The following is a 15,561-nucleotide window of genomic DNA, read 5'->3' on the forward strand; positions in this document are numbered from 1 at the left end:
AAAAAGAAAAAAGAAAAAAGAAAAAAAAAAGAAAGAAAATAAAAAAAGGAAAATAAAATTAGTTTTAAATAATTTTTAATAGTTTAGTGAAAATGAGATGGATATAAAACACTTTTTGGTACTGATAAAGGATCTCCTTTATTAATAATAAATTTATGCCCTTCTTGTTTTAGTTTTTCAAAACATTCTTTTTTGCATTGAACATCTAGCCAGCGACATTCTTTACACCTAGTCTTTGGATAAATAAAAAATAATTTTCCATGCCAAGTAAAATCTCTTTTTCTTCCATCTAAATGTCCATATGCATATGGCTTTGGGCAGGGTGACTTCATCGTAAAATGAACTTGAGCATGATACCATAAATATACACAAATTACAAATAATAAATATACATGAAATTTTAAAAAAATCATTAATTTTCTTTCGTACTCAGTTAACATAACTGTAGACAATCTAGTATAAGGATCTAAATCAAGAATCCATTCTTTTCTATTATTATATCTTGTTAAAAATCCGGTTATATCTAAATATCTATAAATCTTTTGACCAATTGTTTCAGGCTGATTTTTATCGAAAAATATTAAAACATTGGAATTATTTAAAATCGACATGTCCTTTGAATATTCAGAAGTTAAACTGTTGGTAGTTTGTGTTGTTGGTATGTTTGATTGAATAGTTGATGTTGTAGAAAAACATTTTCTTAAATTTGTTCTTAATATTTTATTATTATTATTTAGGAAAGAAAAAGCATTTTGACTGATAAACTCACTCCTTAAACTATGAGTTCCTGTGTTATATCTTCTTAACAATATTTTATTACCACATATTTCAGATATATTTATAAAGTTATTAAAAGCATTGTTTCTACCACTTTTCAAAAATTTTAGTATTACATTATTCTTGTTTTTACATAGCATTTTCTTATTCCTTTATCTTTTAATTTAATTTTTTCATATATTTATAATTTTACTTATTTATTTATTTATTTTTATTTTTTATTATTATATTTTATGCATTATTAATACAATATAATAATACATGATAAAAATTGGTAAAATTAAATGTAATTAAAAAAAATATATATTTTTTTAAAATATAAAATGAAAAAAAATAATAAAAAAGAAAATATATATATATTTTCTAAAAATAGAAAAAAAAAAAATGAAATTGAAAAAAGTTTATCATAAAAAATTATTTAATTGCAAAAAAATGGTTAAAACACTAAAACCTTTTCATATTCATTTATCAAATGTTTTAAAAAAATATGCCATGCACACAAAAATATACTAAAAAACATAAATAAAATTCCTCAACAAAAAAAAAAATTTAAACAAAATAAAATACTACTAAATACATTAAATTCATAAAAATAAAAAAAATTTTGTAATATTTTTATTTTTTCTATTTATTTGTATGATTATTGAAAAATCAAAAAGAAAAAAAAAAAGAATAATTATTTTATTTTTTTTTTTAAGGATATATAAGATTTTTAATTCTAAATTATTTTAATTATATTACTTTTATTGATAAAAAATGTCATTATTAAAAGTTTATTTTTTTTTTTTACGTATAAATTATAAAAAAATTGAAATTTTTGTAGCACAAAAAAAAAAAAAATTTATATAATACGCTATTGATATCAGTATTTTGAAAACCTAGGAAATAATATTTATTTTATTTTTTCTAAAAAACAAAAGGCTACAAAATTTTAATACATAAAAGTAAAAATTCAACTTAAATTTCAAGTATTTTGAAATATGGACTGAAAAAATTAAGAAAAAAAAATATTATATTTCATAAATTAAAAAATATGTGGGGATTTATCAAATAATTTAAATGTGATTAATAGGAAAAAATATAAATGTATTAAAAAAGGTTTAAAAGGTTTTCCATTTCTTAAGGATGAAATAATTTATTATATACATTTTTAACTACTTTGAATTTATTTCTGCTTTTTATTTCATAAATTTGGAGTATTATGTAAATTTACTATTATGCGCTCAATTATAATTAGTGTTAGAAATACATCTGTTTCGAATTAAAAGTATTGAAGAATCATAATATATGACTAAAATTAAAAAAAAAACATTCTTCATTTAAATATATATATAGGCATATTTTTCTTTAATATTTAAGTATCTATTTTTATATCATATTATAAAATTTGCAAATAAATTTTTTTAGCAAAGCATAAAACTTATTTAAAAATCATTTATTTTATTATATTTTAAGATTTCCTCTCAAATTCCATTATTATTATATTAAATTAATATTACAATATATGTACCATGGTAAATGCTAATGGAACAATTGAAATAAACATTGTAAAAATTAAAAACTAATAAATAATTAGTGAAAATTATATGAAAAATATATTCATTTATGTGCTTAGTTTTTTTTTTTTTAGTACTTAAAAATTAAATACATAATTTATTAAATAAATATGTTTGCATACATATAAAACATTTATGAACTCTAAAATGTTTTAAAAATTAAACATATAAATATATATTGAGAAAATTAAAAATTAAGAAAAATATCTAAATAAAAATATATTTAAAAGAACATAACATAAAATAGCATTTTGTGGCACTTTGTATTTATGAATTTTAAGTTAAAAAATAAAAGAATTCAATTTTATTTTTTACAACAAAATTTTTTTTTAAATATCTATTAATCAAAATGATCTAACATAAATTAATTTTAATATTATAAAAAATATATCTCTCATTTTATAACATATTAATGTAAATTTTTTTTTTTTTTTTTCTTATATATTGCATATATACTAAAATATTTTTTTCATTTATAATATATTTTTTTTAATTGTAACTATTTTATGTTATAATTCATAAGAAATAAATGTGTACCTTAAGTACTAGAATTCATGCTATTAATTGATGTTTTTTTAAACAAACAGATATATTTTATTACTTATTTAAAATTATAAATAATATTTTACAAATAAAATTATAATATTTTTTATAAAAGCATAAAAACTTTTTTTTTTAAATAAAAATATATATGACATTTTTTTAAATAAAAATATGTTAATTTTTTTTAAATAAAAATATAAATAAAACTTTCATATTAAAAGTAGAATTATTATTTTTTAATAAAAATATAGGTACAATTTTATTAATAGAAGTATAAAACATTATTTTTTTTTATTTTAAATTAAAATATTCATATATACTTATGAATACGTAATTTTGCTTGATGAAAAAATTAAAAAGATGATACTCTTACGGAATATTGTATTGCTAGATATGAAAAGGAGTAATATGTTAAATATAAATAATTGCAAAAAAATAAAATATTTATTAAATAACAAAAGATTTTTTACTTTACTAAAAAATGAGAGACTAGATAGATTAAAAAGAGAAGTTCGCTATAAACCTAATGATAACTTTTTAATATTACAATTTTATAAGGAAGCAAATGCACATAATCCAAATGAAGTTATAAAACATTATGAAAATACTAATTATGTAAAAAATGAAAGTATAATTAAAGAATATATAAAGGCATTAGTATATACGAATAAGTTAAAATATACAAATCTTGATAATATAAAATATGATAATGATAATAAGTCAAATAGAAGAAATATAGATGAAGTAAACACAAATCAAATGAATAATGAACATTCAAACACATATGAAAGAAATAATTTAAATGCAAATTCATCTTATAATAATTCATCTCAATCATCATATAAAATAGATTATTTAGAAAAAAAAAAAGCTCCTTCAAGTGAAGTGTATAGTTTACAAATAGATCCGAAAAAACCTTTAAAAGTTTCTGTAATAGAGGGAAATAAAAAAGGGTTATGGAATTTTTTTAAATCAACAATTGGATTTTTAATATTAGTAGCAGCAGCGAGTGTATATTTAGAAGGAGTTTCACAAAATGTGCAAAAAGGAATAGGGGTAGTAAATAAAAAAATAATTCCCGTAGAAAATGTTAAGGTAACTTTTGCAGATGTAAAGGGATGTGATGAAGTGAAAGAAGAGCTAGAAGAAATAATTGAATATTTAAAAAATTCAGAAAAATTTACAAAAATTGGTGCTAAATTACCTAAAGGAATTTTATTATCAGGAGAACCAGGAACAGGAAAAACGTTAATTGCTAGAGCTATTGCTGGAGAAGCAAATGTTCCCTTTCTTCAAGCATCAGGATCTGAGTTTGAAGAAATGTTTGTTGGAGTTGGAGCAAGGAGAATAAGAGAACTTTTCCAAGCTGCCAAGAAGCATGCCCCATGTATTGTATTTATTGATGAAATAGATGCTGTAGGATCAAAAAGAAGTAATAGAGATAATAGTGCAGTAAGAATGACTCTTAACCAGTTGTTGGTAGAGTTAGATGGATTTGAACAAAACGAGGGAATTGTTGTAATATGTGCTACAAACTTTCCTCAAAGCTTAGATAAGGCATTAGTGAGACCAGGAAGATTAGATAAAACTATTGTAGTTCCGTTACCTGATATAAAAGGAAGGTATGAAATTTTAAAAATGTACAGTAGTAAAATTCTGTTATCGGACGACGTAGATTTACACGTTTTATCTAGAAGAACAGTTGGCATGACTGGTGCTGATTTAAATAATATCTTAAACATAGCAGCTATCAAGTGCTCTGTTGAAGGAAAAAAGTCAGTAGATATGAATTCTATAGAGCAAGCTTTTGATAGGGTTGTTGTAGGATTACAAAGAAAATCTCCTTTAAATGAAGAAGAAAAAAATATTACAGCTTATCATGAAGGTGGTCATACACTAGTTAATATTTATACAAAGGGATCTGATCCTGTCCATAAAGCAACTATCATGCCAAGAGGAATGTCATTGGGAGTCACTTGGAAAATACCAATTAGTGACAAGTATAGTCAAAAAATTAAGGATGTCCAAAGTGAAATAGATGTATTAATGGGTGGCTTAGTTTCTGAAGAAATAATTTTTGGAAAAAATAATGTTACGACAGGTTGTTCAAGTGATTTACAAAAAGCTACACACATAGCACAATCTCTTGTTATGAATTACGGGGTTGGTATAAATGAAGAAAATATATCTATGTTTTTACAAGATAAAAAAAACATTAGTGAAGAAATGAAAATTAAGATAGATAAATCTGTTCAAAGAATATTATTAGATTCTTACAATAGAGCTAAGAATGTTTTAAATCAACACATTGATGAATTGCATAGAATTGCTTCAGCTTTAGTTGAATATGAAACTTTAACAAGCGATGAAATTAAATTAGCTATACAAGGCAAATGTGACCAAATAAAAAAAAACAGAGAAATAAAACAAAAAGATTATAACTTAAAAGACAATAGAATTTCTTAATTTATATATATAAAAAAAAAATATACATATATCTATGTATCCATTTGTTATAATATGAATAATTTTATTATGTTTTATTTTTTTCATCATGTAAATTTTTTTTTTTTATGTTATTTACTTTTATTATAATTTTACTGAATTTATTTTATTTTTTAAAATCATTATTTTATGCATATTTTTTTTTCTTCATTTTTTTTTTTTGCAACTTATTAAAATATCCATATATAAATGTACACATGTATTCTTTGCTATATTATAATGCTGATTTTATCTAAATTTCCTATTTGGTTTTTTTTTTTTTACTTTTTTGAAAATATTTAGTAAATATATTTTAATATTATTTTGCTTTTAATAAAAAAAAAAAAATAAATATGATAATTTTTCTAAAGCATATACACTTGTTTATTAACTTGTTCAATTTTTTTTTTATTTTAATTAATTAAATTAATAAATATATTATTTCTATATATATATGAAATGTGTTACCTTTTTTTTTTTTTAATATATCTAAACCTTTTATTTCTTCTCATTTTTAAAAAATATGTTTTTTTTCTTTTTATAATTTAATTTTTTTTTTTTATGTAAAGTATCCAGAATAAGAAAGAATAAAAAAAAAATTTTATAATAAGTTCTTTTTTTTTTGAAATATGTAATTTTACAATATAAATTACATAACAATTTAGAAAATACGTAAATTTAATTGCAGTATCAAAAAAGTATATATACATTTTACTATCTTATTGGTTAAAAATGCAACATTTACATAAATATTTTTTTTGTATTTTCATAAAAATACTCCATCAAAAAACATTAGATATTTTTGCTAGATATTTTTATAACTTTGTTCAATAGAATTTTCAGAATTTCATATGTATATAAATATATTTTAATTAAACTATTTTGTACGTTCTATTACATTTTATTAAAAAAAAGAACCTAAATTTTTTTTTTAATGTTGAGTATTTACTTTATCTTCACTTTAATATGCTTTTTTTATAGTTCTTTCTTTTTACACGTTAATAATTTCTTCTCTAAAAGGTGATAAAATATGAAAGAATTAATAAAAGTCAATAAAAAAATTTTGTATAAATTTAAAGACTATCAGTGCTTATCAAGGCAATATATACTTATAAAATATATTTAATTAAAATTATTATATAAAAAATTATTTCTAACGCATAAGATGTAAATATTTCTAAATCAACATTGTCTTTAATTTCTGTTTTCTCCATATATTCTCTTTGTTTGTTATTTAATAAAAATTGATTTAATCCTTAAGAAATTAAAAAAGGTTATATAATGTGAAGATTATAAAATAAAAAGTTAAAGTAAACATATAATACCCAAAATGCATTTATCTTTGGTTATATATTTGTTGTTTTCTAAATTAATAAAAGTGTATACTGTTTCTATGTCTTTTTTATTAAATACATTTTTTATTTTCTTCTAATAATAAAAATTTATAAAAAATTATATATATATATATATATATACATTTATATTTTTAATGTAAAGATATTAAATATATATTTATTATTTTTTTTTATCTTTTTTTCTTATTCTTTTAAATTTTCTACAATTTATTTTTATATTTTTATTTGTACTTCCTTTTCTAATTTTTTTAGTTCATCAATAATAGACATTATAATATTCTTAGGCTTTTTGAAATATATATAACCTAATAACCCCTTTTTAATTAGAATAGTATTATTTATTAAAAAAGAAAACATATAAATTTATTTTATTTTTTATTTTTTAATACCTCAAATATTTCTATTAATTTTTTGTTTCTAATATATTCAAGGTTCTCTACAAAAATTATATAGAAAAAAAAGAAAAAATGCACTTTTTTTTTGTATGTTACATAATAATATAAGTAAATGAATATACGAGTATTTTTTTATTTTAAAATACCATTCATTTTGTTTATGTTTATTTATTAAATCTTATTTATATTAGAGAAAAAAATTAGTATTTAAATTATAATTATATGCTTAAAATATTTAAATATTGATAACTTTTTTTAATATTTATTTTTTCCTCAAATATTTACTTATATATATCACATATGCAATAGTGAAAAATTAATTTTTAAACAAAAAATAATTATTACTTAAAATATATATTTTCATAGAAAAAGAAAATTATTTTATTCTGAAATTAAAATTTTTTTTTTATGATACTATAAGAAGAATATATAATTTATTACGTAAGTTTTGTGTCTTGAGTACATTTTTATTATTATAAGGATAAGTATTTTAAAATGTGTCTAAAAATTAAGAAAAAAATATAAAAAGCATAGATTCTTTTTTAATTTTAAAAATTAGATAAAAACTAAAAACTTAAAGTTGATTATATAAATTTCTTTTTTTTTATTTATAATAAAAAAGAAATATGAATCTATCTTATAAAAGTATGCAGCTTAGACGAAAAACATTTTAAAACTATCTTTTATTTTTATTTTTTTATTTTTTAATATTTAAAAATTAAATAACAAAATAGTAATAAAAAACAACTTAAATTATAAACTAGTAAACAAGTATTGTAAAAAAACATATTGCAATTTTTATAGAAGATTAATAAATGGTACTATCCTAAACTTTTATTCTATTTTATTCTATTTATTTTTTTTTTTTTTTTGAATCTCTATTTTAAATAAACTATAAAAATTATTCCAGTCTTTTTGAGAGAAAATATTGCAATATGTCAATTTTAATTAGAAGAAAATGTAACTCAATTTAAAAAATATACCAGCTTTTTTTTTTTTTTTCTAATAAGCATTATCCTTTTCACATTTTAACTACATTTTAGATGAACAAAATGCTAGAATGAGATTCGGAACAAAAGCATGCAAGGCCAGACAAAATAATATATTTTTTTTTTAAAAATATTTGCCAAAAAGGAGAAATTAATTTTAATTTATATACATTTTATTTTTTACTTTTTTATTTTGTATTTATTTATAATTTTTTTTTTTTTTTTGAACACAGTTAAGAGAAAAAAAAAAAAAAAGGGTTTTATTGAATATAATAATTCTTTAAATAATGAAAAAGTAATTAAAATGAATTTTAAAACATTTGTAAATAATTTATTATCTTATGAAAATTGCTTGATTTTTTAAATAATTCAAAAATATATGAAATATATGAGATTTATGAAAAAAAAAAAATATATAAAATAAATTAAAATTTATAGTTATATTTTTCAATTTTTTTTTTTTTTTTTTTTTTTTATAATATATATATACATATATAAATGTATAAAATAATATGAACATATATTTAAAATAAAAAAAATCATGTATGGACTTATATATAGAAAATTAAAATATATCACTTTATTTTGAATATATATAAATATCATTTATTTTATTTTTTTATTTTTAATTTTAAGTGTAATTAAAATATTTAAATTTTAATTTTCTCTATTATTATACTAGAGAAAAAAAAATAGATGTTATTGCACACAAAGCAAAGAAAGTTTTTAAGATTTATTTGGAGTTTAAATGATTTTTTACTAGCGTTATTTTGTTGAAATACTTTGCATTATATTTTTAAGAAAATTACTGAAATAAAGTATATGTTATAGGATGTTTTATAATTAGGAATCATTTTTATATTGAAAGAGTATTACGACATGAACTTATGAAAAAATATAATAATTATAATATACTATTAAATAAAACTAATACAAGGGAAGAATAATCTATATGCGTGTATAAATTACTTGTTATATTATTTAACTTTTAAGAAGAGTCAAATTATATATTGTATAGTTATAGAGCTAAATATATTTTTCCTTAAATGCAATTATAGTTTTTTTTTTTTTTTTCATTTTTTTTAAAAATGGAATTATGTTTTTATAATTCAAAAAATGGATATTTAGAAGCTTTACTAAGAGGATTTCGTAGCAGTTTTCTAACACCAGAAGAATATAAAAAATTGACAGAAGTAGATACGTTAGAAGATTTAAAATCGGTTTTAGAAGATACCGATTATGGTTCATTTATGATGGATGAACCATCCCCAATTGCAGTTACAACTATTGCTCAGAAATGTAAAGAAAAGATGGCACATGAATTCAATTATATAAGGGCTCAAGCAGAAGAACCATTAAGAACATTTTTAGATTATATTGCAAAGGAAAAAATGATTGATAATGTTATAAGTTTAATACAAGGAACATTAAATAAAAAATCCGCTGAAGAATTATTATATCGAGTTGATCCACTTGGTTATTTTCCGCAAATGAAAGCTATTACTGCAATGGACGTTAAAAATTCCTATGATGACGTCCTAAAAGTGTTGTTAATTGAAACCCCTATTGGATCATATTTTGATAAATATCTCTCATGTAATGCATCAAATGAAAAAAATAATGTATCTACTATACTTAATGATATAGATATTGAAATTTTAAGAAATACCTTAAAAAAAGCATGGTTAGAAGACTTTTATGGTTTTATAAAAAAATTGGGAGGAAAAACAGAAGAAGTTATGGGTCATATATTAAAACGTGTAGCAGATTTTCGTGTTTTGACAGTGACTTTAAACACTATCAATTCTAGTTTAAGTCTTGAATTACAAAAAGATAGAAATGATATGTTTCCATGTTTTGGCTATTTGTATCCTGAAGGAACAGATAGAATTAGAAAATGCTGGAATAACGAAACTGTTCAAGCAGCTCTGGAACATTACCCTATATATTATGATTTATATGAAGAATGTAAACAATTTTACATAAAAAATGAAAATATGAATGAAAACAAAGTTTTAGACCATAAAATTAAATCATTAGAAGATTTATTATACGTGAAACTTGTTAAATTATGTGAAACCGCTTTTGATCAGCATTGCAATTTTGGTATATTTTATGCCTGGGTAAAATTAAAAGAACAAGAAATTAGAAACATTGTATGGATTTCTGATATGATTTTAATGAATAGAAAAGATTGTATAGATAGTATTATTCCAATATTTGAACCTCAAGTATAATGTTTATATAATTTTTAAAAATATTGAAATATAAATACTTTTAGATACATAAACATATATGTATCTATTGCAAATGTTATAGAACTTTTTTTTAATTTTGCATCTCTTAAAATATATTATCTCAAAAAGAAAAAAAGAATATTTCTTCTTCAACAATTTACTTAAATTTTTATTATAAATTTTGTTCATTAATTTTTTTTTTTAAGTATTAAAGGTTAATGATTATATATATAAATATACATTGTATAACTTATTTCACACAATATATATATAATTCATAAAGATACGTCTTCATTTTTTTTTATTTTTTTTTGTTATTTTTTCTCATTTATTTATTTTCAATGCATACGTGCTACCATATATATATATATATATATTTTAAATTACCATGTTTTTTAATTTATAGCTATTTTTTTATGTTTTTATTTTGTAATTTGTATGAATAAGTACTAATTTAAAAAAAATTTATTAAATCTATTGATTTTTTTCTAAATTATAAATATTTTAACGTCAAAAAAAAAATTGCAAAAAATAACCCTTAATCTTTTTTATATATAAATGGAGTTTATTTAGACATTCTAAAAAATTTTCAGTTAAATTATTGTGATATAAAAAAGACGCTTCCACATTAAGGAATGTAAAATGTATTATTAAAAAAGAATAATAATAAAGTATGTTTTTTTACCTTTGTTATTATACATAAAGGATATATATATTTTATTAATCTTTAGTTTCTAAAACTATTATTATTTATATATATATATTTTAACAAAAATTAATTATTTTGCTTTATAAGGTTTTAAAAGAAACATTTAAAGAATTTTAAAAAAATTTGATCAATAGTTTTACAAAAACTAGAAAATTAAAAAGGTGTAAAATATGTATAAAAAAAAAAAAGGAAATATGAATTACAATAAAAAGTAAAATACAAAAAATAGTCATCATTAAAATTGCTTATAAACAACATAAAAACATAAAAAAAAAATAAAATATTTATATTTATTTCTTTTTTAAAATTTTTTTAAAATATGCAATAAATATTAAATAAAAAATATGCCTGTGGCTTTTGTAAAAATAAAAATACAAAAATTTAAGGTAATTATTTAATTAAAATGAGAATAATTTGAAATTATAAAAATTTATAATTTTACAAACAAATTTGAAATTATATATATTATATTAAAAAAAACATAGTAAAATTATATAGAAATTTTTTGAAGTTCATCTTTTAACTTCATTATTTCTGCATGTAATTTATTAATTAAGTGAAAAAAAAGTTTTTTTTTTCCTACTCCCCCAAGGTTGTTAGCTACCCTTTTAATTTCTGGTGCCAATTCAATGCATAAATGAAAAAAAGTTTTTTTAGGTTCTATATTCATAATAAAATTTGAAGATGTAACTTCTTTTATAATTTTTTTTTCTAATTCTATATTTAAAGAATATTTATTTTCATCATATATTTTAAGAGAACCTAACATTAATAAAATATAATTTTGATTTGATAATTTACTTTCTTTTACTACTAAATTTCTAAATTGTTTATACGTTTCTTTCTCTAACATGGGTTCTTCTTTATTTGTTCCTTCTTTTTCTTCTTCTTTTACTTTTTGTTGTCCTTGTTCTTGTTGTTCTTGTTGTCCTTGTTGTCCTTGTTGTCCTTGTTCTTGTTGTCCTTGTTGTTCTTGTTCTTGTGGTTCTTCTCCTTGTTCTTTTTGTTGTTCCTGTTCTTCTTCTTCTTCTTCTCCATCCTCTTTCTCTTCTTTGGTTTTTAATTCTGTTTGTTCTAATTCATTATTTTTCTTATTTTCTTCCATTTCTACTTTTCTTTTCAAATATAATTTAATTTTATTTATATAATCTTCTAATATTATATCATTACCTACTTGTTTTTGTAAAAATTCTTTTTGTTCAGATGTCATTTTTTCATAGTTCTCTACAAGAATTCCTGGGTCTACACCTAAAGATTCTATTAATTTTGAAGCGTCATCATCAACATAACTATCTTGTCCTTTTTCTTCAATTTCATCATTCTCTTCTTCACCTGAAACATTTACTCTACTATTTTCTTGTTGTATGGCTTTTTCTAAAGATGAATGAATATATTTATGAAGTTCCTTATTAAAAAAAATTTTATATTTATCTACCATTTCATACATAGTTCCTAATGTACTTATAGGTAAATTAGTAGTATACTCTGAAATATCAAACACCAAATTATTTAAAAAAAGCAGTTGATTAAAAATATTTTTTTCCTCTTCTGTTTTCAATTTGTTCAAAATTAAATTATATTTTTCGTTATTTTCTTCAAATTCTTTAATTTTATATTTTACTAAATCAGGATTTTTTGACACAAATTCTTGTATCTTGAGTTCTAACTCTTTAATTCTATCATCTGCATAACCTTCTAAATCATAAAACTTTTTTCTTTCATCTTTTTTATTTTTTATAACAATTTTATGACTGAGAGGTTTTCCATTCCTTCCATTTATAAATTCAGTAACAAATTCTTTTTTTGTTAATTTATGAATGCTAAATCCTATATCTGATTTATTATACCATTTAGTGTATCTATTAATGCTACATCCTTTTGGTTTTAACCCTCTGTGAATTTTTTTTAATACATAACAAGAAACAGGATAAAGTTTTCCAATAATTTTTCCAAAAAACCCTCTACTCATTTTGGAGTCATCAAATATTATTCTTGATGAAGAACCATTAATAAATAAATTTAATTTTCCATATTTTATATATTCCATTAAATGATCATGTGCACTAAAATATCCATCAACCTTATAGGTGAATAGAAAATCCCTTATGATTTCATTAAAAGAGTGTTCTTCATAAGAAAAATTGTCAGATCTTCTTCCACTAGATATTAAAGGATGATGACCAAATACAAAAATCCAATCGCTTTCTTTTGCGCTCTCATATAATGTTTTACTTAACCAATTAAATTGTTCACGAAATGATCTGTAACTTCTTATTATAGGAAATCCAATCATTAAAGACCATGTATCAATAAAAATAAATGATGCCTTAAATTTTTCATTGCTGTTAATTTCATTATCCTGTAACGAATTAAAAGTAAATTCATAATTGACTGAATAATAGTTATTAGGCATAAAATATCCTGGTATTTTATCAGAATAATGTTCTTGAATCTGTTCGCTAGGAAAACTAAAATAATCTTTTTCTCCCAATATAGAATAAAATGGAATTGCTTCAAATGATTCATCAATTACTTCATCATTATCATAAAAACTATTATGAGATTCAATAAAACTATTGTAATAATTCTCATTATCATCGGCATATTCAGAATTTTTATTTTTATTTGGATTATCTTTATTTTTATCTTTATAGATAACTCCTTTTAGTTTTTCACTGTAAAAATCAACTATACTTTTAGCATATGAAGGTTGGTTTTCTTGTGAATTGTTAAATTGTAATTCGTTAGTTTTTTTAAAAACAAAAAGTTTCTTTATTAATTTATGCCATTCATAACTATCATTATGATCTTGGAATTCATTTTTTGGTATATTGTCTCCTAAATTTACAACAAAATCAGCTTTATTTTCAGCATGCCATTTTTGCATATTATCTGCTGTATTTTTTAATTCATTAAAACCAAAAAAACTTAAAAAATTTTCTAATGATACTCCTTTTTCTTTATCAAAACCATATCCAATATCTCCTACTGTCATAAAATTTATACTATTAGTATTACTTTTTTCAATTTTTACTGTAAAGTTTCTATTTTGCATCCAAACAGATTTTAATTTACAGTAAGTAGTTAAACAATTAGGTGGAAGAAAAGTGTCTTCTTCACTCATTTCATATTTTCCATAATATATTTTTTTTTTTTTTTCTGTATTTTCTGTGTCTGGAACATTTTTATTTATATTCTCTTCAATTTTAAAAAACTCTTTTATTAACTTAATTTGTAAATATAATTCATCAAAAATATCATAAGAAAAAAATATTCCTATAATATTAGTATATCTAACAATGTGTTCAAAGGTAACTATACCTAATTCTTTCAAACCTTCATAAAGTTTTGAAACTACTTCATTACTATGATTTGTGGTAATATAATTTATTAATTCTATTATATTTAAAGGATTTCCATTTAAAAAGAAGCTTTTTTTCATTTTATAGTAAACTTCAGATGATACTTGAACTTTTTTATTCTCAATAGTTTCTTTATTTTCAGAAATACCACAAGTATTATTTGTATTAGGTTCAATCATTAAACTATCCTCTATATTTCCATTATTTCCACTATCTTTTTTAATAATTTCATTTTCCTTTGTATTTGTTGATTCATCAACACTAGAACTATGAATTTTTGTAACTTCAGAATTTAAATTTTTATGTTTACCTTTGGTTGGAGCGCAAGTCAAATTAACATTCTTTAATATTTTACAATTTCCTTTACTACTTTTACATGGATTATTGGGATCGACTATTTTTGGTAAATAAGAAGATTTCTTGTCATTAACATCATAAAAGCAATATCCATCATTTTTCCAATTACTCAAAAAAATTTCATAAATTTTTTTTTTTTTACTTAAAATTTGTTTTTTTTCATTATTTACAGAATTAATTCTAAAATAGGCATTTTTTAAAGTAAAAACAAAATAATTTTTTTCGTCGATAAATTCTTTAAAATATTCTGTTTCAATTAAATTAAAAAATTTGTTCCTATCTTGAAAACTATTTATAAAATGATCAAAATTGCTTAAATTATCCTTAAAATGAATAAATAATAAAGATAAAACATCAATTAATCTTACATAAACAACGATTTTTTCATCATCCTTATATTGAGCACCAAGAAAAACTAAAAATTCATTTAAAGCATGCTTAAATTTGTTTTTACTTTTAATAATCGAAAAGCTAACATAGTCCATATATTTATAATTTAATTTTTCAAATTCATCTGTTCCTTTATTTACTATATATTCTTCATATTCTTTTTTTTTTTTTTCTTCATCTTCAATCTCATTATTTTCTTTTTCCAAAACATTTCTTTTCAATAAACCATTTGTTTTATAATTTAATACAAATGTATTGTGATTAATATTATCCCTTGTAGCTTTCTTTAAAAAAATGTAAGTAAAAAAAATTAAAACAAAATTCGTTATATTCATTACAACTGCATTTAATTAAAATCCAAAAAAAAAAAAAATAAATAAATAAATAAATAAAAATAAAAGTTTTAA

The 15,561-nt window shown here is 19.8% G+C and overlaps 5 protein-coding genes across 5 annotated transcripts; 2 read left to right on the forward strand and 3 right to left on the reverse strand.

The window, feature by feature from the left end:
- Nucleotides 1-83: 83 nt before the first annotated feature.
- Nucleotides 84-917, reverse strand: PRELSG_1215800 (conserved Plasmodium protein, unknown function; the record flags this gene model as incomplete). Its single annotated transcript, XM_028677936.1, has 1 exon — nt 84-917. One exon carries the CDS (start codon nt 915-917, stop codon nt 84-86), a length of 834 nt encoding a protein of 277 aa, XP_028534275.1.
- A 2,319-nt stretch (nt 918-3,236) lies between these two features.
- On the forward strand, nt 3,237-5,342 carry PRELSG_1215900 (ATP-dependent zinc metalloprotease FTSH, putative; the record flags this gene model as incomplete). Its single annotated transcript, XM_028677937.1, has 1 exon — nt 3,237-5,342. One exon carries the CDS (start codon nt 3,237-3,239, stop codon nt 5,340-5,342), a length of 2,106 nt encoding a protein of 701 aa, XP_028534276.1.
- A 1,009-nt stretch (nt 5,343-6,351) lies between these two features.
- PRELSG_1216000 (conserved Plasmodium protein, unknown function) lies at nt 6,352-7,263 on the reverse strand (the record flags this gene model as incomplete). The annotated part of the gene is made up of 6 exons (XM_028677938.1): nt 6,352-6,373; nt 6,519-6,615; nt 6,686-6,788; nt 6,947-7,030; nt 7,105-7,151; nt 7,257-7,263. The coding sequence occupies 6 exons, from the start codon at nt 7,261-7,263 to the stop codon at nt 6,352-6,354; spliced, it is 360 nt and encodes a 119-aa protein (XP_028534277.1).
- A 1,924-nt stretch (nt 7,264-9,187) lies between these two features.
- On the forward strand, nt 9,188-10,336 carry PRELSG_1216100 (ATP synthase (C/AC39) subunit, putative; the record flags this gene model as incomplete). Its single annotated transcript, XM_028677939.1, has 1 exon — nt 9,188-10,336. One exon carries the CDS (start codon nt 9,188-9,190, stop codon nt 10,334-10,336), a length of 1,149 nt encoding a protein of 382 aa, XP_028534278.1.
- Nucleotides 10,337-11,535: 1,199 nt separating this feature from the next.
- PRELSG_1216200 (phosphatase, putative) lies at nt 11,536-15,489 on the reverse strand (the record flags this gene model as incomplete). The annotated part of the gene is made up of 1 exon (XM_028677940.1): nt 11,536-15,489. The coding sequence occupies one exon, from the start codon at nt 15,487-15,489 to the stop codon at nt 11,536-11,538; it is 3,954 nt and encodes a 1,317-aa protein (XP_028534279.1).
- Nucleotides 15,490-15,561: the final 72 nt, after the last annotated feature.

This window comes from Plasmodium relictum (genome assembly GCF_900005765.1).
Source record: "Plasmodium relictum strain SGS1 genome assembly, chromosome: 12".
NCBI lineage: Eukaryota > Apicomplexa > Aconoidasida > Haemosporida > Plasmodiidae > Plasmodium > Plasmodium relictum.